General features: G+C 35.5%; 1 protein-coding gene across 1 annotated transcript; it reads right to left on the reverse strand.

The window, feature by feature from the left end:
- Positions 1 to 4926: 4926 nt before the first annotated feature.
- LOC132561633 (zinc finger FYVE domain-containing protein 9-like) lies at positions 4927 to 25328 on the reverse strand. Its single transcript, XM_060226337.1, has 16 exons — positions 25271 to 25328; positions 22685 to 24901; positions 21785 to 22005; positions 20497 to 20596; positions 14984 to 15127; positions 13657 to 13812; positions 13095 to 13199; positions 12058 to 12111; positions 11413 to 11481; positions 10870 to 11034; positions 10431 to 10655; positions 9866 to 10053; positions 9422 to 9572; positions 8760 to 9003; positions 8222 to 8504; positions 4927 to 8045 (listed from the first exon to the last, which is right to left on the reverse strand). Exons 1-16 carry the CDS (start codon positions 25326 to 25328, stop codon positions 7893 to 7895), a joined length of 4533 nt encoding a protein of 1510 aa, XP_060082320.1. The 3' UTR covers positions 4927 to 7892.
- Positions 25329 to 27289: the final 1961 nt, after the last annotated feature.

The following is a 27289-nucleotide window of genomic DNA, read 5'->3' on the forward strand; positions in this document are numbered from 1 at the left end:
ACCGGTGTATAATATGACATATAACATAGTGTTGTCTGTACACTATTCAACTCCATCCCTGTCTGCAAACACTGTTTTTCAATATTATAAAGTGATGAAGGATGTTTGCCAACTAAGGAAACTGCATTCTCATTTCTATTCTTACTATTCTTAAGTGACCAAGTAATTTTCATAATCAAATACCACATTTTTTCTTAGATTATTAGTGAATGACACTACATTTGTAACACAGACCTCCCTCCTTTATATTGGATCTCCAAACATCACAAGAAAGCCTATAAACATGCTGTTGTGTGTTAAGTTAACTAATCAACAAAGATTTCATCCAGACTTTTAAGTGCATCTACTTGTGGATGGTTGTGTTTTGACAAAAAAAAAAGAGTATCCAAGGAATGCAGGATTGATTGAACTTGAACACTCGTCTTCTAACAAAATGATACATTTGAATGAAATATTGCGAATGAAATTGTGACAATGGTTGAATTATGTGTCAAGGATGTTTAGTGTCAGAAGTTAACAATGTTCCTTTCTCCTGATTAACTTACAGATTTATTTTATCTAGTTAGAGCAGGTGACCAAAATCACATGGAGTTATTCATTTTCACTATCAATACACCAGTTTGTGTTCACATCATGAAACCTTTATGTACTTGTCATGAAAGCCCTTTGAACCTGACATTAAGGACCTTTAAACTCTTCTACACAAGCAGTTTGTCTTTATTTATTTATCTGGGACGGCTTACAACTTTCAGATTATGATGTGCTTTAAATTTTTCAACTGTGATTTTTCCATCTTTTATTAGTAACAGTTCAGCTTCCTTCACCCAATATTTTCATGTTAATGTTTGTAGGGTGTATCGCTTCCTGAATAGAGAGAGTGAGGTGGTGTTTCCTTGTATTAGCTGGTGCTCCTTGAACATGCAAGTGGCCTGCTGCATGCTTTTTACATTTAATGTAAAAATGTCTTATCCATGGTCCCTGATCTCAGCTTCCAGATAATCACAAACCACTCCAGTCGGGGATCAGATTACACACCTTTGATATTCACCAAAGGTTGCAGGTTAGTCTGATGTGCTATGAGAAAGTGCTGCAACTACTATTTATTGTTTTGATATCCAAGACCGTATTCCCAGTACCACATTTGCAGGACAAATCAAAATTGCTCATGACAAACTTACTAAACAGGATTTCAAAAGAAAAAAAGGTTGATGGCAAACATAATCAGGTGTCATGGATGAACCAGGTGATTCTCACCCTTCGGAAACTCCTGATCTTAGAATTGTACTCCTTCCTCAAGGATCACTGTGTCTGTCTTTCTTTTGTTCTATATACATCAGTGGTCTCATTTATATTTGTTTTCTGGTAGTCATGCAAGCTTTATATTATACTGTTAAAATCTAGTTCAACTTCTTGAGATTCCTCTCCGATCACCCACACAAACAGCAAAACAACACAATAGCTGAACTGACATTTTATTGTTTATTTCTCTGTGCCCCCAAAATATAAATCCGACAAAGATTTGTAGTTGGCCACTTCCCAGGAAGGTGTACAACTATATACAGGTATTTCAATATATACACTCGAAGATCAATGAAATAACACACACACAATAGTACAAATTTGTAGCCTCTTTTTTATATCTTCATCATTTAGCTGGGTAATACAAGATGGCTGACAGTAACTCAAATGAAATATAAACTATTAATGGAGAAGATTGATTTTTCTCATTTCTCTAAAGACAATGACATAATTAAAAAGCATTCTTTCAAAATGGTAGTATATTCTTTTACTCAGAGCTTTTTCCTGCTTACTGTTAATATTGCATACCAACAAAACAGTAAGATTTTACCTGTGGAAATGAAAGGGTTCAATGTAATCAGAGTGTACTAGTAATGAACATGTAAACAGTATTCTGTTACCACATGTCTACATAAAAATTCGTAATTCATACATTCTAAAACATATCACAATCCCTATAACTTTGGAGGCCACACAACCATCACAATTTATATTTAAGATACCATACATCTATATTATAAAACTTTCTTGCACACTTTATATACAAAAAGAAAAATGTTAACTACTTATTCATACAACAATGGTTCAATTAAAAACATTTTACATTCAACTCCATTATGATATAGCTACAGATGTTGGTAGCTGTATCCTTAAATACTGTAACACACCTGGTTTATCAAACAACATCAGAAAATGACCCAAGAATACTGTTACACATCTGGTTTAGACATTCAGTAATCTTATCCTAGGACACTGTTACACACCTAATTTATCAAAAGACATCACAAATCAATCCTAGAATACTGTTAAGATCTGATTTCGACATTCCATTCAGTAATCATATCCTAAGATACTGTCACAGATCTATTTTATCAAAAGACATTCAGTTATCATATCCTAGAATACTGTTACACACCTAGCTTATTTAAAGACATTCAGTATTTGTAACCAAGAATACTGTTGTACACCTGGCTTATCCCCCTTAGCTAACAAGTCTATCACTATATCACTATGCCATTGAGTAATAATTTAACAAAGGGAAGTAACTCTGGTAGATCAAAATGATAATGTTTACACATACATGGTTTATATTTTGTATAGATGTCAGTAACTAATTGTATCCTAAAACAAAAGAGCAAGCTAAGTTTAAGTAACAGATACAATAAATTTCAGAAACCTTATTTGCAGTGTCATGAAATATCCTTTATTATAATGAAAGTAGCTGTGGGCATGAGAATTCAACTCAAGCTCTTTATATCGTCAATAATATGCTTCAAAAACCACTAGTTCTAGCTTTATTAATCATTATGTTTATAGATACAAGTGAATACATGAGCTGACAAACAGCTCAGAGAGAACATTTACTTAAATATACTGTAGCTATACGAGCTTGTAATTGTTTTTGCATGTAAAATGAGCAACCTATTTTAGCTGATATAAACATCTAAAAGCCAGTTAGGATATGATGACTATTATGTCATCAGATCAATGAAACCTCCGGGAGGGTTACAATGGAATTTTTGAGTATGTAATATCAAAATAAAAAAATTGCCTTCCATAGTCAGGTTATAATGTCCAAATATCTATATTAACATCTAGTTGAAAATGAAAGATAAATTACTTAAAAATTCTTCTGTCAATCAATTACTGGCCAGCTGTTTCAAAGTTTTCATGCTTCTAGTATCAATAAATACAGAAAAGCTAGAGCTGGGCAAATAAAAATATACAAGTGAAGAGAACAGAATAAATGACTACTTACCAAGCTAAAATATAACCTTGTAAATGTCTTGTCAATTAGATATACTAACATAATCAGTTAAAACTAAATCCTTTTTGATTTTTAACATGATTTTTTTTTCTTTCTTTTTTTTCCATAAATTATGTTGGTATTGGCATCAGAAGTGGTTCTAAACAAAATTATTTCCTTGTTATTTCTGTATATTGCAAGAAAGTATAAACACATGGTAGTAATCTAGACTACATACAAGTCTTTTAAAGTTGGATTGTGTGGTCTCCATTAAATCTTTAAATTCATTTACTAAACATTACAAATTGATGTTTAGAATACAATTCTCTTCAGCACACGTGCATAGTTATTGACATATTCAAAATGCAACATTTACTCTTGCTGTTTGCAGAAACAAAAGGAATCCTGACCATTAAATTATTCAGCAAGTGTCAAACTACACTTAATGTTTACAAAAAAAAACCAACTTGAAAAAGTTTCTGTAACAAACGACTGTGATATCTATATTGAATTATTGCACTTTCAAACTACAGAAATTGAAACTATTTTTTTTACTATTTTTTCACTTACTACTGTCAGATCATTTAATCACAATTTACAAACATGCACAAACAATAAAAATGGATAAAAAATTTTTATGTGCAAGAACACTAATTTTTCAAAATTGTCGTTTATTTTTTTTTGATGACAAGGGTGTTCTAAATGCAAAGGAGACAGTGCGGACCTGTACGATTATAACAGGTAAAACATATAGAACTTGTGTGTGTTTTAATACAGTATATGAAGTAATAACTTGTTCTTTGTCATATAATGTACAGACTTGGATAAATAAATAAATATATGAACTATAACACAGGGCAGTGTCTATTGTCCTGAAAACAAAACTGCTCATCAAAAACTTTCACCAGAATAACACAGAATAAATCTCCATCCATATACATGTACAATTAAATAAATATAGAATCAACATATAATTCAACAACAATTTTGTGGTAACAATATAATATACTTTGTTAAATAAAGCAATGAGAAACAAGGTATTACAGATTCTGAGGGGTCACCAGGTATATTGACCCAGGCATGGTACTTTGTTCAAGACTTGAAAGTCATCATAAAATCTAGGGTAAAGATAACATCACTTCCAACAGACTACATCACTCAAACTACGGTAACGCAAACCTACATCACTTCCAACAGTCTACATCACTTAAACTAGGGTAACGTAAACCTACATCACTTCCAACAGTCTACATCACTCAAACTAGGGTAACGTAAACCTACATCACTTCCAACAGTCTACATCACTTAAACTAGGGTAACGTAAACCTACATCACTTCCAACAGACCTACATCACTTCCAACAGTCTACATCACTCAAACTAGGGTAACGTAAACCTACATCACTTCAAACAGTCCACGTCACTTAAACTAGGGTAAGTCTACATCACTTCCAACAGTCTACATCACTCAAACTAGGGTAAGGTAAACCTACATCACTTCCAACAGTCTACATCACTTAAACTAGGGTAACGTAAACCTACATCACTTCCAACAGTCTACATCACTCAAACTAGGGTAACGTAAACCTACATCACTTCCAACAGTCTACATCACTTAAACTAGGGTAAGGTAAACCTACACACTTCACTTCCAACAGACCTACATCACTTCCAACAGTCTACATCACTCAAACTAGGGTAACGTAAACCTACATCACTTCAAACAGTCCACGTCACTTAAACTAGGGTAAGGTAAACCTACATCACTTCCAACAGTCTACATCACTCAAACTAGGGTAACGTAAACCTACATCACTTCCAACAGTCTACATCACTCAAACTAGGGTAACGTAAACCTACATCACTTCCAACAGTCTACATCACTTAAACTAGGGTAACATAAACCTACATCACTTCCAACAGTCTACATCACTTAAACTAGGGTAACGTAAACCTACATCACTTCCAACAGACCTACATCACTTCCAACAGTCTACATCACTTAAACTAGGGTAACGTAAACCTACATCACTTCCAACAGTCTACATCACTTAAACTAGGGTAAGGTAAACCTACATCACTTCCAACAGTCTACATCATTTAAACTAGGGTAACGTAAACCTACATCACTTCCAACAGTCTACATCACTTAAACTAGGGTAACGTAAACCTACATCACTTCCAACAGTCTACATCACTTAAACTAGGGTAAGGTAAACCTACATCACTTCCAACAGTCCACATCACTCAAACTAGGGTAACGTAAACATACATCACTTCCAACAGTCCACATCACTCAAACTAGGGTAACGTAAACCTACATCACTTCCAACAGTCCACGTCACTTAAACTAGGGTAAGGTAAACCTACATCACTTCCAACAGTCTACATCACTCAAACTAGGGTAACGTAAACCTACATCACTTCCAACAGTCTACATCACTTAAACTAGGGTAAGGTAAACCTACATCACTTCCAACAGTCTACATCACTCAAACTAGAGTAACGTAAACCCACATCACTTCCAACAGTCTACATCACTTAAACTAGGGTAACGTAAACCTACATCACTTCCAACAGTCTACATCACTCAAACTAGGGTAAGGTAAACCTACATCACTTCCAACAGTCCACGTCACTTAAACTAGGGTAAGGTAAACCTACATCACTTCCAACAGACCTACATCACTTCCAACAGTCTACATCACTTCAACTAGGGTAAGGTAAACCTACATCACTTCCAACAGACCTACATCACTTCCAACAGTCTACATCACTTAAACTAGGGTAAGGTAAACCTACATCACTTCCAACAGACCTACATCACTTCCAACAGTCTACATCACTTAAACTAGGGTAAGGTAAACATACATCACTTCCAACAGACCTACATCACTTCCAACAGTCTACATCACTTAAACTAGGGTAAGGTAAACCTACATCACTTCCAACAGTCCACATCAATCAAACTAGGGTAAGGTAAACCTACATCACTTTCAACAGTCTACATCACTCAAACTAGGGTAACGTAAACCTACATCACTTCCAACAGTCTACGTCACTTAAACTAGGGAAAGGTAAACCTACATCACTCAAACTAGGGTAAGGTTAACCTACATCACTTCCAACAGTCTACATCACTTAAACTACGGTAACGTAAACCTACATCACTTCCAACAGTCTACATCACTCAAACTAGGGTAACGTAAACCTACATCACTTCCAAAAGTCTACATCACTTAAACTAGGGTAAGGTAAACCTACATCACTTCCAACAGTCTACATCACTTAAACTAGAGTAACGTTAACCTACATCACTTCCAACAGTCTACATCACTTAAACTAGAGTAACTTAAACCTACATCACTTCCAACAGTCCACATCACTTAAACTAGGGTAAGGTAAACCTACATCACTTCCAACAGTCTACATCACTCAACCTTGGATACAGTACATCTGCATCACTTCCACCTGTGTATATCACTCCAACTTTAAATCAAGCAAGCCAGCTTCCTGCAATCTCTAAACTAGCAGGCAAGTTTAATATTTGACCAATCATCAAGGTGATCTCCTTAGAACAAATTTTTGTAACAAAACTGTGAATGATCTATATCAAGTAGCCACACATCTACATGTCTGCAAAAGAACCTACATTTGTAAATCAATATTGTTCTTTTAATTAATCTTTATTTCCTTTTTTTCAAATTTAGCTTCTTTCTTTTAAATCCAAAATTTACAACATTTTACAGAATTTGTATCTAAAAATTCAATCTAAATTTTCAATGGCTACATTTCTGATATGCTATTTTTTATATAATATTGCCCTATATACTGTGTATGAGTTCAATGTTTGTTTTAAACATAAATGTGTACAGATTTTAAAAACTCCAACATTAATAAATCATTACTATCAAAACTACCCCAAAGATAATTACCATTTCACAAACATCACAAAAAATCTGAATACTTTCAATGTATAACAGAGTTCTGATTCACAAACTTGTAGACAACATGCACACCTACATCTGTACCAGTAACCATGGTAATCTACACCACAGTGACAGAGAGAACACACACACACATATATTTGTACATGTAAACGTTGTTACCAGTGAATGAGAAAGAGAACATATTTCAGTAACCCGTGGTTACCTCACAGCAGTGACAGAAAGAAGAAAGGAAGGAAAATTGATCAGATCCAATAACTAACACTAAACCCTAAATTCATTAACAGTGCTTCTGATAAAACAACTAATTAATGTTGTGTCTCACCATCAGAACATGCCTAGGTTATGATCAACCCACTACATTCTAAAATTAAAGGTCAACAAAGGTCACAAAGGTATGTTCCAATGATGAAGGTCAACAAGTTCCACAAGTGAAGTAGGTTTCAGTGATGAAGGTCAACAAAGTCGCTGGAGAAATCTAAAATGACTGCAATCAAGAGAAGTCATTCAAGAATTCTTGAGTCAACAAAGATACATTCAGAATTCATATGTGATAGAGGTCAAGAAACGTCACTCGTTTAACACAACAAACTGTTTAACAAGAGAGTCAACAGAGGTCACTGTTTCCTAGTGATTAACAAATGTTGTATCTGAAGTACATGTACTACTGGATACCAGAGGTCACTTCAGTACATGAAATATAAGTTCTAATACTATAGCACCTCCATGGTTCTGAGAGGCTGCGCTGTGTATCACTGGGATAAGTTCATTGTCAAGGTCATTCATGTAAACATCAGGTAACTTCTCTTCATTGGCACCTATCTCATACCCAACCTGCAACAGACAAAAAGTTATCGGTTTAATCAAATATATGTATTTTTCAGGGAAGAGGCAACTGATGCTATTCCAAATGGTTTTTAACTTCTTTTGGGCAATTTCACTTTAGACTGCCTCACACATCACAATCTCCTGCCTTCATTACTTCATTGGCAAACCAATAATAGACCTACCTTCTCTGCTTCGATGTTAACTCGTAGACCAATCTTTGTGAGAGAAGCATCATAAAGTGAGTCAAGATGTCGAGTTAAAGCTATACAACAGGCATTGGACAATGTCTCTGCTAATCGACTGAGATCTACCGGCTCCCACTTAGCTGAGCCTGAATCCTCATTTTGTATGAAGAACACATCAGTCCATCTGATGATGTAGGTTTCTCCTACATAGTCAGTTGCATTGGGAATATGGATACTTTCAATTCCGTCCATCAGCATGCTGTCTACAGGACTCTTTACTCTAGAAAAAAAGATAGTTGGGTCAATAGCCAGTAGTTTTTATATGATATCACTACCATACCAGTTAATGAATTTTGGGATAAATGTACCAATAAATCACATGTTAGGGAGAAACGAACTCCATAGAACAAAGATATAAACAACTCAAATATCCACAATTATACAATGTGATTAATTTGTATATAAGAAAGTATGTAATATAATTTTTACGAGAGCGTTGAATGTTATTCCCACAAGAAACTACTACTATTCTCACCCTATGTTGATGTTTTTATCGTCGTCAACCCACTGCATCATGACAACTTCATCTGGTGCAGGGTTTGTGATACTGCCACACTCTACTATATACTCGCGCATATCCTTCATGGCCTGTTTCAGGGCAACCATAGAGTCCGGTGTTATCTGTACCATCAGACCGTCTTCTACTATACTCGACTTTGCCCGCAAACCAGAACTTGTTTTCAGAGCACCATTAAACACCACAAAACTGGCTCCAGTTACTGTGAAATAATAAAATTTATAACAATGTAACATGTATATCAAATTACACTCTAACATGATGCTATATATTCATCTTACATATATAAACAATATTCAAATTCCACAATTAACATGCTATCCTGGTCTAGCAGACCTTAATTGTTAAAACCTTAAACCTTAAAGGGTAGGAAATACAAAATCTCTTACTTGAAGTGGCAGCCATTATAGATGTATTGTAGAGAACAGAAAATCTGTTACTTGAAATGGTAGCCATTACAAATATATAATCTAACATTTATAATGGTGGTCACTATAGATATACTGCCCCTGAAATCTATGGCCATTTATACTGAAATATAAAAATGTATAAAAAGTGTTTGCTACAGAAATATTTTAATGTATGACCATTCAGTATTATAGCCAGCATGAGAAGCCTACCTTTTCTGGGTTTGTTCTGTATGTTGATAGCTTGTGTCTGGTAATTTCCATCATCATTCTGTATACACACCAGATGGGAGTCGGCTTGAGAGCTGAAGCTGGCTCCAATGGCCATCACATGCTCATTACTGTTACTCACAACCTTCATAAGCTATCAAACAGAAAACATAATTATTGCTTTCCAAATGACAATTTTCATATCATCTTACAACCTTCATATCACCCTACATTCCTCATATCACCCTTCGGCTTTGACCTTCATAATCATCATATCACCCTACATTCCTCATATCATCCGTAGGCTTTGACCTTCATAATCATCATATCACCCTACATTCTTCACATCATACAACCTTCATATTGACCTATAACTTTCATTTCATCCGACAACCTTCATATCATGGTTGAAAAAAGGTTTATAATCTGATAATACAGATGACTTACATCTTCATATCTGTTCCTGGGAAAGTTCATGATTGTCTTCTTATCCTCCATGTGAATAGTGACTCCTTTGATCTGAGGCAACATGTACTGAAAGTTCCGGAAATCTGCCAGAAGATTCATGATTGTGTGACCTATTTCAAAAAACACTGGCTTCCTGTTGCGAACACTAATCAGAGGACATGGATAATCTGAAAAAAAACCACAATATTTTATTTTTTTTTTTCGATTGAAAATAAAATGAAACAAGAATTGTTTCAGTAAATTCCTTGGAAAACTACTTCAAGAGTATAACAATGACTGAATCATTTTAAGGTGTATGTGTCCTACATGAAACCTAGATCTTATATAGCAGAAATAAGCGCCTTTCTGATACATTCATACAGAGTTTCAAAGACAAGAAAAAGGATAAATAAGAAAGGGAACCACTGTTCTATGCAGTATTGGATAGGAACCTATACTTTTAAGGAGACAGTAGTTATTGGAAATATTAAGTAAAGAATTATTGTATTTTTAACGGAGTGATGACTCATCTGGAGGTTTTTTGAGATTTCACAGTAGAACTTACATCTGTACTCAGCACCAAGTCGTAGCAACAATCTGATGGGAAAGACCTTGGCCCAGGGGGTCTCCCACTTCTGTAATAGTATCCCAAACACGTATGGTGGCTTTGGTAGTATGAGTTTGTGTAGACACTGGAACGTCGGGTATATATACAACATCCCACCATGGTCACGGCTATTTAGGAAACTCTGGTTAAATATCGTGTGGCCCATGTCTGAGACAGTGTTACCTATAATGAAATATTTATGAATCACTGTGACAACTGTTGAGCACCAAAAAAAAAAAAGTCATTTAACCAGTATCATAAGTTGGTTATCCATTCAAATATAAGCCATTCTACACTTGATATCTTATATTTTTGTTCAATTGAACCCATAACAGCATCATTGATTATTGATAATCTTCGATCAACATTCAATTTTCCGCAAACACTCCACACTTACCTTTGCCTGCCTCCTCATACATGGTCTGAAAATGACAAAGAATATCCCGGGGAAGTGTGTCTTCATCAGGGAGGACCTCCAGGACAATGACAATCTCATCTTGTCCAACAGTACACATCCCTCTAGTGGTTAAACACCAACATGTCCTGTTGACACAGCAGTCCACTGAAAAACAAAGGTCATAACACAGAGGTCGTTATACAAGGGCCACGACATAAGGTCAAAATACAAGGGCCAAAACACAAAGGTCAATACACAAGGGTCATAACATAAATTTTACAGCACTACATCAGAATGTGTTGAATATAAGACCTAAGACAGGGTCAAACCCAGGATACATCTCATGATCTTTAAAACATAAAGACTTTGTTTATATTTGTCTATATTTAATATATATAGATTTTGTATATGTCCATTACTTCCCTCATAATGTATTACCACTGGTGAAATTGGAAATGTTTTTTAAAATTTAATGGCTCAGAACTTGTCTTGTACATAAAAACTAAAATTCATATGTTCATCATCTTTTTCAGATAAACTTACATGTGACGATTTTGACGAGAACTGACAGATTAGAATTGACAGCGAAAATCACAGGTTCTGCTTCTTCATCTGTTGTAAAATTAAAAGACAGCTTGTTATTTATTATATTTACTGAGCTATCAGACCAAGGAAACAATTAATCTGTAGATCAATATTTGAAAATTCAGTAAATTCAGTTACACAGAAAAGCATGCTTTGTTATAACTATCTACCTTGACTTTGTGTTAAGTATTCAGCCATGTTAGGGTGTTATATTTGCTTACCTTTGATTTGTGTTAAGTATTTAGCCATGTCAGGGTGTTATATTTGCTTACCTTTGATTTGTGTTAAGTATTCAGCCATGTCAGGGTGTTATATTTGCTTACCTTTGATTTATGTTAAGTATTCAGCCATGTCTGGGTGTTATATTTGCTTACCTTTAATTTGTGTTAAGTATTCAGCCATGTCAGGGTGTTATATTTGCTTACCTTTAATTTGTGTTAAGTATTCAGCCATGTCAGGGTGTTATATTTTCAGCCATGTCAGGGTGTTATATTTGCTTACCTTTGATTTGTGTTAAGTATTCAGCCATGTCAGGGTGTTATATTTGCTTACCTTTGATTTGTGTTAAGTATTCAGCCATGTCTGGGTGTTATATTTGCTTACCTTTGATTTGTGTTAAGTATTCAGCCATGTCAGGGTGTTCATCCATTGCATTATCTATGAAGTAAACATTATACAATTTTATCTCCTCCATAAATACTAACTTCCACAAAATGTAATGTCATATGATTACATAATTTCTATGCATTATTGAGTCTGAATTTTGTAAAGAGATATGAATTGAGATTTTTGATTTCTTGAACTGCAAAATTAACAGTAATTATATGTCTCATCTTTTCCTCTTTGATAGTACTGTAATTTTAAAGCTAAATGCAGAGTACACCCCCATCCCAACCTCCCAAACAATAACAAATTTCCCAGTTATTTTTATTTCATATTATCATAACATGCAAATGTCACATTGTTGTCAAGTTTAAATGAAAATTTAGTTGATTCTTTAATTCTTAACTACATTCAGTTTGTAATTTTTACCCCCAAAATATCATTTTTCCTGAGAAGGGTAACGAAACCTCCTCCGATATCTTGTTTCAAAATGACAATAAATTGTCATTTTATAACAATATATTATATTAATTATATATTATAATAATAATTTGAAGTAAATAGACAAAGCTATATATAGACTTTGCTGTCATTTCTCACAATTGATGTTTTTATCCAAATATACACCAATTATGTAATTTGTGTGATTTATTTTGTGAGTTCAGATGTCCATAATGTAATGTTACTATATTCCTGGTTTGATTGAAATAACACTCTGCTCTACCACAAAACGTTTAATCCCATCTTCTCAAATTGCTGTACTGTAAACTCTGAATGATATTTTGTAAACACTGGATGTATGGAGGTATCCACCATGTGATTTAGCTATATATACAAAAAATTGTTTCTGTTTTGAGCAGCAGATTTAAACACTTTAAAATGAAGAATTGAATAAGACAATGTTCTGCCATCACTAGAAAGGTAACCCCACTCGTCTCTCTTCAACAACTCTTCAATGCAGACAAGATTAAAATACAAGTGGTATTTTTCATTAATTAAGGAACAAAGAACATCCATAACATTTCCCTACGTCTCACCTGTTTTGGTTAATATTACAGGAGGTAGACCGCTTTCTGGTATCAAACATTTATTTCTCCGTGCTTCAGAATGACGAGACTTTCTACTGTTTGATCTTGCAGAATCTGTAAGAATTCAATCACCATTCATATATATTAAATGTTGTATCAAAAAACTGAAAATTTAAATATAATGGTGATACCAAATAAAAAACCATAAAAAATTATTCAGTTTGGGTTACACATCGAAAATTGTTGCAATAAAATTACACTTTTTGAAATTTCATATTTGATTATAAAGACAATGTTCAAAGGAAATTTTTGAGAAAATGTTATTGCTGATGATCAAGTTTTAACAAATCCTTTAAACATGGAGGTTTACAAGTAGACAAAAGGGGCAGAAAAGGCAGAGAGAAGAGCATATAATTCATGTCATACGAAGACTGAACACAAGATTATAGTACTGTCTCACATATTCCTTTGGTAAGAACACTAATTTACAACAGACACAAACAAAAGAAGTTGTTATGTGTATCTTTAAACCCAATTTCTAAGGAAGGATCCATGATAAAGTCCAACTGACCTGGGGAACCTCTATCTACACGTTTTTGGGCCCTACTTGTTCGGCGTGGCGGCAGTTTATTTGCAGCATCTGAACCATCCAGTTCAGTCAGATCACCACCAGGTCGAATGCCATCAGAGAACATCACCTGCTTTGGCTCGGATCTTTTGGAGCTCCCTAATGACATGGTAACCAACAGGTAACATAAATAATATATCCCATTCCTGTTAAATTTTCACACATACACACACAATGAATGATATTGTATCTAAATCTCTTATACCATTTTAAAATGAACATACAGTGTATGTGTACACTTACAAGTGTCACCTGCACCCAGAGGCATCAAAAAGAGTCTATTCAGTTTACAACATGTGATTTATGTAAGGTTATCTATAAAGGATAGAGTAACAATTCATATAATGCGTTTTAATTGCACTTAGCTTAGCAACACAATGTATACAAAAACAACATACAAAATTTACAGGTACCTTACATATACCATCAATATTATACTAGTATATAACTATAATAATTTCTGTACAAAATATGGGCCTCCTATACCCAGCCATGTACAGTGTAGTCTTGACATCATGTTTTAATTCAGAAGCAGCAGATGGTTATACAGCACCAAAGCAAGATAACATGCAAGTCTAGTATTACTTAGCATAGCATTGATCTACAGCTTCAATTCATTATTAAGCAAATACAATAATATTAATTAGAACATCCCAATCAGTTTTTGCGGGGGAATTGTTTCAACCTATTTCAGCTTCATTTCCTGAGAAACTGAAAGTATACTGATACAAGAAGCATAACAAGAGTGGTTTTATCTCAGACTGCAGCTTTTTATATAAAATCTGGGTCCAATCTACGCGTATAATATACATTTTTGTATTAGTTTTATGTTACAACATATAACAATAGCACCAAGGCCTTCCTCTCACACTCATTAAATGCAGAATAATATACATGACTCATGATTCCATTTATTTTTAAACAATTCCTAAATATCCCTCTCTTTATTTGATTGCAAATTTTATTATAATTTCCAACGCCATATGACAAATATTGATTACACAGCAAATCAGCTTGAGGAGTATATTGTACATATACATATATTATACAGGAAAGACAGCATGCTATAGTAAGTACAACCACCTAGATTATTCTCTATACTTTAAATGTGTCGGTCAACCCCATCAAAACAAATTTAAACCAAAATTTAATGAGAAGCATTAATCATAATAACATACAACCGAAATATTTGAAATGGGTGATCTTCAGTTAAAATTGATATTTGTTGCCACAACATACTGAGGAATCAATAAAATGACATGTGACTCACCCTCTCTCTTTAACACCCCCACGGGTACCATGACTGTGGGAGGGGGTGATCGGGAGGACACCTGCTGAGTGGGAGGAATGGTAGAGCAGTATTCGCTGGGGTTATTGGGATTGGGACTGCGGCCTGTTCCACTGGTAATTTCCGCTGAGGAACCAAGCAGAAAGCTCAAATCAAAGCCATATCTAGCAACAGCAGCAGAAGAAACACAAGAATTTGTTCAGTTATATGGACAAGTCAAATTATGCATTTAGGACATTCCATTTGTCATAATGCAAGAGCTGAAGTGAAAGTCAGAGAAAATAAAGACATAATTAGATTTACTTCTACTTAGTATGACAGGCAGACAGACAGCATTCGGTGTTTGTTATATCACTGACATACTTTTATCTCATAATGTTTTAGTTATCATTTACAAACTATGTATTTCTCCATCAATCTTACAGGGTTCCAGTGACCACACCCCATAATGGAGGAAATGGGGGGAAATCTAACATACAAAACAATAACAGCATACTTTATTTATGTGTTTTCCTGTCAATGTTAATAGCTGGATTTAGAATCATACAGGTCTGCAGTTTTATTTGTGCTGTTTTTTTAATTTAGAAATTTTTCTTTCGAAAATTATAATTTTTTTCTTACATGTAAAAAGAAGAATGGACACTTTTGGACCTATCATGCTTAATCTCTTTACGACATACACATACTGGGTAACATCTGGTTGAAATATTAAACTACAATATGAATGATATGATCTCCGTCTTTGTCAGATGCCAAGAACTTAGTCATCTTATTCAGTTCTCAATTGGTAGGACGAGAACATAGGTCAGGAGTTCTTGAAAAGAAATTCTATATCACACTCAGTCAGAACATCATGTCTGATGTTTCAAGGACCTGTGAATCTATAACCATCTTGTACACTGCATACGTTAGTGCAAATACACTAAACACAGGTCATTTGTCTAATGAAGGTTGACAGTGTCGTCATTGAAATGTCAAAAACCTAATTTTCTAACTGGTTTGATATTTAAGAAAATGTTCTGTGGACATGAATTCTTTTTAAAAAATTAGAAAAATGGAAAAATAGAAAGCATCTAAATTATAAAATTTAGGATTGTATACTGAAATACACACCATTATGCCAGATTAATTTCCACTTTAAGGAAAAGACTAGATCACATCTGTGCGCCTGTAATACTCATACCGAAATGTAAATCTGGTGCATAGTTTGAAAATTTGCTATAACTAGTAATGGTGACATTGACCTTGACATTGAAACCCTCAAATGCGGAGTCCTCCATGGTATTTTCATACTTGAACTTTAATAAATAATGGGAGATACAATACATATAAAATTTTACAGTAGTCTCCCCGAGTGGACCGGTAATGGGTTCAATAGGGTTTCTTATCAATAAAATATTACTGATACAATACAGAAATCTTGACAAGTTTCAGTCATCATCAGGTCTTCAAAGTGGTCAAATCAATTACAACAGACCTCCTTAGTGTGTAGAGATTCCTTAATTCTTTCTTTGATCTTTTTTACATGAATTTTTAAAACATCAAGTTGAATTATTTTTGTCTGCTTTATATGTGAAGTTCTTTATCATTCAATACACTTTTCAAGCAAAATACTAAGTAAAAAATGTCTATTTGTACATGTACGTCCTCTGCCAAAATCAGTGATGAGTTCTAATGGAAACTGCCTTGGTACACCTGATATACCGAATCACTTTCAAAAATTGAAAAGTGCAGTTGTTCCTTTTAATACTTTTTTCCCCAACAATATGTTTCATTGGTATTGGAGAAATATCTTTCTTAATTCTCTAAGCAATCTAATTTTTAAAAGATCTTAATCTAATGTATTATACTCTAGCTTATACAAAGAAATAGATTAGTACATAAAGGCAAAACTAACTCAAACCAAGTGCAAACAAAAACAAAGAAGAGAGATATCCACCACCTCAAACATGCACTGACACATATGTTATTGTGGACCCTACAGCTACATCTACACTGACACATATGTTATTGTGGACCCTACAGCTACATCTACACTGACACATATGATATTGTGGACCCTACAGCTACATCTACACTGACACATACATTATTGTGGACCCTACAGCTACATCTACACTGACACATATGTTACTGTGGACCCTACAGCTACATCTACACTGACACATATGTTACTGTGGACCCTACAGCTACATCTACACTGACACATATGTTACTGTGGACCCTACAGCTACATCTACACTGACACATATGTTATTGTGGACCCTACAGCTACATCTACACTGACACATATGTTATTGTGGACCCTACAGCTACATCTACACTGACACATATGTTATTGTGGACCCTACAGCTACATCTACACTGACACATATGTTATTGTGGACCCTACAGCTACATCTACACTGACACATATGTTATTGTGGACCCTACAGCTACATCTACACTGACACATATGTTATTGTGGACCCTACAGCTACATCTACACTGACACATATGTTATTGTGGACCCTACAGCTACATCTACACTGACACATATGTTATTGTGGACCCTTCAGCTACATCTACACTGACACATATGTTATTGTGGACCCTACAGCTACATCTACACTGACACATATGTTATTGTGGACCCTACAGCTACATCTACACTGACACTTATGTTACTGTGGACCCTACAGCTACATCTACACTGACACATATGTTACTGTGGACCCTACAGCTACATCTACACTGACACATATGTTATTGTGGACCCTACAGCTACATCTACACTGACACATATGTTACTGTGGACCCTACAGCTACATCTACACTGACACATATGTTACTGTGGACCCTACAGCTACATCTACACTGACACATATGTTACTGTGGACCCTACAGCTACATCTACACTGACACATATGTTATTGTGGACCCTACAGCTACATCTACACTGACACATATGTTATTGTGGACCCTACAGCTACATTTACACTGACACATATGTTATTGTGGACCCTACAGCTACATTTACATTGACACATATGTTATTGTGGACCCTACAGCTACATCTACACTGACACATATGTTACTGTGGACCCTACAGCTACATTTACACTGACATATATGTTATTGTGGACCCTACAGCTACATCTACACTGACACTTATGTTACTGTGGACCCTACAGCTACATCTACACTGACACATATGTTACTGTGGACCCTACAGCTACATCTACACTGACACATATGATATTGTGGACCCTACAGCTACATCTACACTGACACATATGTTATTGTGGACCCTACAGCTACATCTACACTGACACATATGTTACTGTGGACCCTACAGCTACATCTACACTGACACATATGTTATTGTGGACCCTACAGCTACATCTACACTGACACATATGTTATTGTGGACCCTACAGCTACATCTACACTGACACATATGTTATTGTGGACCCTACAGCTACATCTACACTGACACATATGTTATTGTGGACCCTACAGCTACATCTACACTGACACATATGTTACTGTGGACCCTACAGCTACATCTACACTGACACATATGTTACTGTGGACCCTACAGCTACATCTACACTGACACATATGTTACTGTGGACCCTACAGCTACATCTACACTGACACATATGTTACTGTGGACCCTACAGCTACATCTACACTGACACATATGTTACTGTGGACCCTACAGCTACATCTACACTGACACATATGTTACTGTGGACCCTACAGCTACATCTACACTGACACATATGTTACTATGGACCCTACAGCTACATCTACACTGACACATATGTTACTGTGGACCCTACAGCTACATCTACACTGACACATATGTTACTGTGGACCCTACAGCTACATCTACACTGACACATATGTTACTGTGGACCCTACAGCTACATCTACACTGACACATATGTTATTGTGGACCCTACAGCTACATCTACACTGACACATATGTTATTGTGGACCCTACAGCTACATCTACACTGACACATATGTTATTGTGGACCCTACAGCTACATCTACACTGACACATATGTTATTGTGGACCCTATAGCTACATCTACACTGACACATATGTTATTGTCGACCCTACAGCTACATCTACACTGACACATATGTCATTGTGGACCCTACAGCTACATTTACACTGACACATATGTTATTGTGGACCCTATAGCTACATCTACACTGACACATATGTTGTTGTGGACCCTACAGCTACATCTACACTGACACATATGTTATTGTGGACCCTACAGCTACATTTACACTGACACATATGTTACTGTGGACCCTACAGCTACATCTACACTGACACATATAATATTGTGGACCCTACAGCTACAACTACACTGACACATATGTCATTGTGAACCCTACAGCTACATCTACACTGACACATATGTTACTGTGGACCCTATAGCTACATTTACACTGACACATATGTTACTGTGGACCCTACAGCTACATCTACACTGACACATATGTTATTGTGGACCCTACAGCTACATCTACACTGACACATATGTTTTTGTGGACCCTACAGCTACATCTACACTGACACATATGTTATTGTGGACCCTACAGCTACATCTACACTGACACATATGTTATTGTGGATGGGGGATTCAGGGTACTAGTATTGGGCCTTTAGAAGGAGGAATAAGGATACTAGTATTGGGCCTTTAGAAGGACGAGTAAGGGTTGTGTTATTGGGCCTTTAGATGGAGGAATAAGGATACTAGTATTGGGTCTTTAGAAGGAGGAATAAGGAGACTAGTATTGGGACTTTAGATGGAGGACAAAGGATGGAGTTAATGGGTCTTTAGAAGGAGGAATAAGGATAATAGAATTGGGCCTCTAGATGGAGGAATAAGGGTACTAGTATTGGGTCTTTAGATGGAGGACAAAGGATGGTGGGTAATGGGCCTTTAGAAGGAGGAATAAGGATACTAGTATTGGGCCTTTAGAAGGAGGAATAAGGATACTAGTATTGGGCCTTTAGAAGGAGGAATAAGGATACTAGTATTGGGCCTTTAGAAGGAGGAGTAAGGATACTAGTATTGGGTCTTTAGATGGAGGACAAAGGATGGTGTTAATGGGCCTTTAGAAGGAGGAATAAGGATACTAATATTGGGCTTTTAGAAGGAGGAATAGGGATACTCTTTAGATGGAGGAATAAGGGTTGTTTTATTAGAAGGAGGAAGGGGGGATACTATTATAAGACCTTTACTTTGAGGAATAAAAATACTATCATTGGGTCTTTAAATGGAGGAATGAGGAATTATTTTAATACCAACAGTGCTTTAATTGAATCTAAACCTGAAGGATAACATTTAGTAGTTGAATGAGGCTATTGGTACCTATTGGTATCTAATGGTAGCGATGAACAGAGAGGTTGGATGAAGTACTATGACTGTACCTGAGAGTAACTTTATATGTGGTTAGAACTGTATATATAAATATATGTATACCTATTGCAAGTTGCTGATGACATGACAGACACACTCTTGCTTCTTTGTTTTCCATGTATTCCAGTCGACTTCGCAGATTACAGCATGTTGAGCAAAACACCTGAAATACCAAACACAGTTTGTTAATTCAGAGGTAGTGCGGATACATTCTATGTACATATATCTAATATCTCCTTTCCTGGTATATATACCAGTAACAAGTTAGTATTGTTTATTCATTAAGTTGTTTATTTGCTAGACTCAAAGTTCCTAGAGAGCTAAAACATAAGGGATATCAATATCATTTTGAAATCATTACTCCTGGTCGATGAGTCAACTTTCTGTTTCAACTGGCTCATGTTGTCATTACATCTCCATTTGTGAAAAAACTAAACTAAGTAAGTTTAATCACACCTCATACTTGGAAACATACCTGGATTATTTTTGATATTTTATTTTATTGCCTTTTAAGACCTTTTGGTATCCAAACCCAACATGCAGTGTCCCACTTATCAACCAACTCACTCTGAACTGACACAACGATTCTTACTTAACTTTTGTTAATTCACAAGCAAAAGTAGCACTCTGACCATTGTCAACAAATTCAGAATAAAATCAGCTAGTAATTTTCTATTTTATGTGAACTATGGATTAGTAATGTCAATTATTTGTGGCCTCATTTTCACGCTATTTCAAAGTCACTCTGAGCCAATGTTGTCAGTTACAATTGCATCCCAAGCTTCCTATGCAATTTAGGAACTTGTATAATGTGGTCATATTTAATAGTACATGATTTCAACTGATCATGACCAATGGAATTTTCAACGAATAAAAAATTTTATGAAGCAGTTAAACCATTACCTTGACATTAACATTTTTTCTCACTTGTCCAGACAAGTGGATTTAAAAACCACTTGACTGATTAAGGTAGTATCAGATTTCATTTCCAAAACAACAATGTCCAGTTGAACAAGTGCATGTAATGACATACTTGTGCAACAGTTTTGTACTGGTACGGTCAAGTCAGAAAAGAGTTGATTTCAAATCCTGGTAATAATTTATCAACATTGTTTTTTGTAGGAGGTTTCTAGGAAAACTACATTTTCAAACTTTAGAAAAGTCCTATCATTAAGAGAGTGTAGAGGAGTCTAACAGAAAAAGTGAAAAAAAATCCATTTTTCTTAACAACTCATGAAATCAAGAAACATTATAAGAAGACTGATATTCTTGGTTCAATTCTGTGAGCACAGAGAAATATCAGACATATTCATCAAGAATTTAAAAACAAAATGTCAAAATACAAACTCACCTTTCCACAAGCACGGCAATGATGTCGCCTCTTTGTGAAGGTGAACTTGGCCTCACAACCCATACACAAGGGTGCTTCTGCATCAGGAATCCATCTTGGAGCCACCTTACCCAGCGCATTTTCTGTTTGGGTGGCTGACGGCTCAGCATCCATTGTTGGCATGCTTTCCTCAGGGGCATTTCCAACTGCCCCGTTCATCTCATCCGGGCTCTCCTCTGGTTCTGAAATCAGAAAATTAAATCAATTTAGTATTGATTTTCAGTAAGGAATTTAGTCATTCAATTTAAATATGTAGACAAGATATGTTTAATGTTTATATACTATATAATTGTTTGATAATATGGGACTAATAATTCATGTCTCAATTTGGCCGGTTCACAGGTATTGAAATTCCCTTCTTAACAACAGTGCATGATAAAGGCAATAATGCTGCTATATTACCCAATACATTCAAATGTAACTGGGAGTCATTATCTATAGCAAATATGTCTGCAAAATATATAATCAATGACTTGTTATTTTTTCATCAATTTATGTTTACATGTTTTCATCAAGTTATGTCTATATACAATCATGGAAGTGACTTATGTCTATGACATGATTCCTTGTTTCACGGTAAAACAAATGGACCATTTCAGCCAGTTGTAAAGTATGATATAAAATGCAGCATAACGTATCTATGTCTATCATAATTTTTTTCTTGTATGTGAAATTATTCTCAACACAAATCATAAACATTCATGGAATTTATGCTGAAGGAAATTAATTTGTTGTACTTTTTGTAACGGGAAATGCAAAATCTCACAACATAACATGCTTTGAAGTATAGAACACTTAAATAAAATGCCTTCATAATTACTACTATTATGCAATACAAAGCAGGAGACTGACAACTTGTACCTTTTGGTGTTGGTTCTGTTCTAGCTTCTTGGACATCAGCTTCAGGTGTTTCCATGGATTCTGGTGTGGCTGTTTCAACACTGGGTGCCTGATAAGGAAATCTAAAAGGTGCTTGTGTCCTCTCAGAGTTACCCACAACCATGTCACCTCGGGACGGGAGATTTAAACTGTTAGGACGTTTTTGTGGAGGGGGCACTGCCAATGTAGGTCCTGCAGGGCTCCAAGAACTAGGTCGCTGTGACTCATTAACATAGGGAGGGGGATCATGTGACCTCAGCATTACAGGAGCATCTTCCATATCCACATCCCCAGCCTCTACCTCTGTCAGTGTGTGAGAGGATGCATCAGTCACTGTGTCCCCCACCTCTACACCCTCATCATCACAAAGGTTCACAGTGGCAGTTTGCAGTTTGTCATCACCATCCGATTGACACTTGCTTGCTTGTATACATTGAATTGTTTGGCTGTTGGTAAGATCCTGGGAAACACCTTCATTTGTCTCACAAACTTCCCTATTCTCCTGAGGACTAGCAACCTCAACCAATTCTTTTGAGATATCTGATGGTGCCTCAAAAGGAACTACAGACAACCCCCGAAGACTGTTTGGTCGAGTAAGTTCCTTGGGACGTGCACCTTCCCCAAATGATGATATTGAGCTCCCTTCTGGAGAAGTCTGTTCATCAAGAGCAATGTAATTTTGTATGGCAGTACTGGGTGAAGTGAGTCCTGTGTCTGCCTGAGGGGGGTACATATCAACCACAGGCGAATCAATGATCCCTACCTCTCCTGGCATATCCTCATGTTTACTGTTCAAGATTTGTTCACCAGCAGCTTCTGGTTTTGATGTTTTATTTGCAAGTGCGTTTACCAAATCAAAATTTTTTGCATAACCTCTCTCGTTCAATATGTTTGCATGGTCAGGACTCATGATAGCCACTCCTGACTGTTGGTCATCACTGGTGACCACTGATCCTGGGTCACACTGCATATCACTTAAGTAAGTGTTAATGTCACTCTCTGTCATGTCGCTGTCTACCTCACCAAAACCAACCACACTATCACTGGCATCTGTAACCATTCCTCCGGAAGTTCCCGCCACACTGCCAGATATTGTGGGAACATCCCTCCCTACACCTTCACATTGCATTGTGGCCTCTGCTGGGTTTACATCATTTGAGTCACTCCCAGCTACTAACCCATTGGTTGCCCTCTCATTGTCCATTTGCATTGAATTGGGATTATGACAATGACTTGGAGACAAAGCAGAACCACTTAAGTCCTTCGTGACAACATCTGTGACAGATGAGGTTTCATTCTGACTTGATAAAGATGACACTTGTGAATCGGTTGTATCCATTTCATTACGACCGATTAGACTCTCCTCCTCCTCATCCATGGGACTTCCATTCATCAGAGGCTTGTCACATCTACCATTAAGAACAAGACTGTTACTCTTGCTCTCATCTAAATGATTTGATAGGTTTCCATTAATTTCATTATTATCTGTTGGCACCACAGGTTCAAACTGCTTATTTTCCACAACTGGTGTGAACCTGTCCACTACTTGTATTGGGTATTTACAGTTTGTGTTATCTGCCACCAATATTGTTGTCTGTCCTCCTTTAATCGGAGAGTGTAAATCAGAACTCAGTTGTTCCTTCGATATTAACTGATCTTCTGTCACTTTTGTAGAAATGATTCCTGTTGTGTCCACAACCACATCATTGCGTTTACAACTTAAATCTATTGTACCAGAATAATTATTGATGACATTAGAATTACTGATGGCAGAATAAGAATTAAACTGTCTGGATTCTCCATCAACATTATGATCTAATTTTCCATTGTCCTGATGACCTGCAGTTACAGCTTTAAGCAAGTTCTCTTGCTTTTGAATAGCATTTTGAACATCTTTGGTAAAATTATCATAGATATCTTCCACCTTTGTATCTAGAGGTCCTGTATATGTACTGTTTCCATTTTTTCCCACAGACGGTGCAAAGTCAGCCTCAGACAGGTCAAATGTTTCTGCGGGAATGTAGGGTACATCGTAAACAGCTGTGGAGCACTTTTCATCCTCAGAGCTGTAAGATGTCCATGTGGTGTTAGTACTGATTGGTACATGACTGATTTCGTCCCAAGGTCGATCATCATTAGCGTTGATGTATTCAGAATAGTCTGTAGGGGAACCGCGCAGGATCTGCGAGGATTCTTTTTCTGAAAAAGAAATTGGTTACAAAATAAAACCTGTGGTAAAATTGTTTGTATTGTTTTACAGCCCATCAATAATTCGAGTCATCAAGAGCCAAAAGATATCTAGATCTACGGATTAGACTATAGTAAATCGTATAACAAAATTAGCTAATGAAAAATACAATAAATTTTGCTTTGATAAGGATGATCCATTTTCAGCATTCAGATTTTTTGAAGATGATAATTCTTTTCAATTTAAATGACTGTAAAATTATACATGTACCAAGTATTTTATGATTCAGTAGATACATTTGTAAGCTAACATATGACAGATTAAAATGATGTTCTGTCTAAATGTATTACACATGTAGTCCCTGATTTAGAACTCCCTACCTTCTGCTTCAAAGTCGTCCAACACTTTGTCAAGGTCCACAATGAGACTGTCCATCATGTATCACAACATCATCCCAATGTATCTGTAATTATATATATATAGCATATAATTTTTTTGCTGTTTAAATTGAAGATAATTCTTTCTTTTAAACTTAAACTAGTGCTTCAAATGTATTTGTAACTAAATAAACATTTCATTTGCATCAGTTTTATTATTTTAGTATTTTAAATTGACCTTTTATGTCTTTGAATTAAAAATAAAAACCATTTCAATTCATTGCCTGTTTTAATTACAGTTTTTTATTATTAACATTAATGACATGTCAATCCTAGTTACACTCCACAATGATATACAGACTGTACTAATATGAATTAAAAGTGCAACCATCATAAAGAGATAAACACCTACAAATAATGAAATGTGAAATTCACTAACACATAAATAATCTCAGTTGTAATTGACAATCACATATCCTAATGCATTCAAGATGTAAAACAACATTCGATTGATTAATGAAATATTTTGCAACGTATAACCATGATGTATACCATCCACAAATTTCTCATTTGCATGTCTAGCCTGGATGAATATTGCTTTTATATATTCATCCAATACATTTCCCTCATCAATGAAGCTATCATTGGGTCACATTTCACCTTGTCGTACTAAAGACAGCAGGTTAAATGGGAAGAGCAGGAGTAACTGCTTAAGGTGACAGAGCAAGGATGGTCTTACCTGGTACTACTAAGGTTACCTGCCTTGTACTTTGAACTGAATTTCCCTACCCCAGGGCTGCTTCTCATGGAAAGTTAGAATCATAAATAAGCAAATTCTCTTTTGAAATTTGACAGAGATCATTTGTTGAGAATTATATCATGAAACACCTTTAGCTCTTAAGAGAGCAAAGAAATTATTAGTAGTTAGAAAAATTTATGTGATACTTTTCGTATAATATTGTATTACATGTAATAATAGACCAATAATAATAATAATAATAATAATAATAATAATAATAGGATGCAGTAATAGGTTCTTGTCTATTTTCTTGATAAGTGAAGGAGTGTATTTTACATAACAATGGCTAATCCAAGTGAGCAGGGACTCGACTAGATTTATACATATAACTCTCCTCCCAGACTTTTTTTTCCCATTTTAACTAAATGTGTTGAGCAGTTCTTGAGATATCTTGTTTTCAAGCTTTTTATTTCAAAAGTGGTAAAGCTAAAGGTGATCTTTGACCTTTAACACTGACTGGTGACTACCAAAGTATAATAAAGTGTAGAACATAATGTTGTGTTGCTATGGTGTTGATATGTATGTAAACTAAGTCTGTTTTGGGGTTCACAATATATTTTGTATACATATTCTTATTTTTAAAAGTGGTCAAGGGGGATCTTTGACCTGTAACACTGTATGGTGACCACTCAAATCTTATCAGGTGTAATACTTGAATACTTTAATGTCTGATATGGTGTAAATTTGAACTAGATATGTCAAGGAGCTTATGTGATATCTTGTACACAAGCTTTGAATGGAAGATAAGACAAAGATAAGACAAAGTAATAACTATATATCCAGCAAAGTAAGTACAGGGCATAATACAATGTAACTGTATAAGGTGTATACATGTTTGAGAGTAGGGGTTGGGGTTGGGATGGAGGTATGCTTGACTTTAAAAAGCAAAAGCAAAAGGACTGATCGATGGGCCCGCATCCCTCACCTGGTATTCAATGTTCAAAAATACAATCAGTGTTCATATAAAAAATATATTGAAATGTACACCATTAACATTCAAAGTGGGCACATCCAATCAATTTCTGACAGGCACCTTAATATTTGGAATCCTAATGAGCTTTTGCATTTGTAGTCTATTGCATTTACATACTGCCATATTTGTCATTCAGTTCGCATCTGCTTACATATAATCTTGTTGTAAAATAAAGCATGTCGTGGTATCAAAGTCTGTACTAAATATACCTGATCAATAATATCAGAAAGTATCAATTTCAAGAAGAAAA

The sequence above is a fragment of the Ylistrum balloti genome, unplaced genomic scaffold, assembly GCF_031769215.1.
Source record: "Ylistrum balloti isolate Yb309-2 unplaced genomic scaffold, AGI_CSIRO_Ybal_v1 Utg369668, whole genome shotgun sequence".
Lineage (NCBI taxonomy): Eukaryota > Metazoa > Mollusca > Bivalvia > Pectinida > Pectinidae > Ylistrum > Ylistrum balloti.

Bases quoted from the DNA above. Each gene is read 5' to 3' on its own strand.
- LOC132561633 (XM_060226337.1), bottom strand. From the start codon at position 25,328: ATGATGGACAGTCTCATTGTGGACCTTGACAAAGTGTTGGACGACTTT. The intron at 12,112-13,094 runs GTGAGACGTAGG...TTTACTTCATAG, and splicing joins TGTAATATTAACCAAAACAG to ATAATGCAATGGATGAACAC. The intron at 11,482-12,057 runs GTAAGCAAATAT...ATTTTACAACAG, and splicing joins ATACTTAACACAAATCAAAG to ATGAAGAAGCAGAACCTGTG.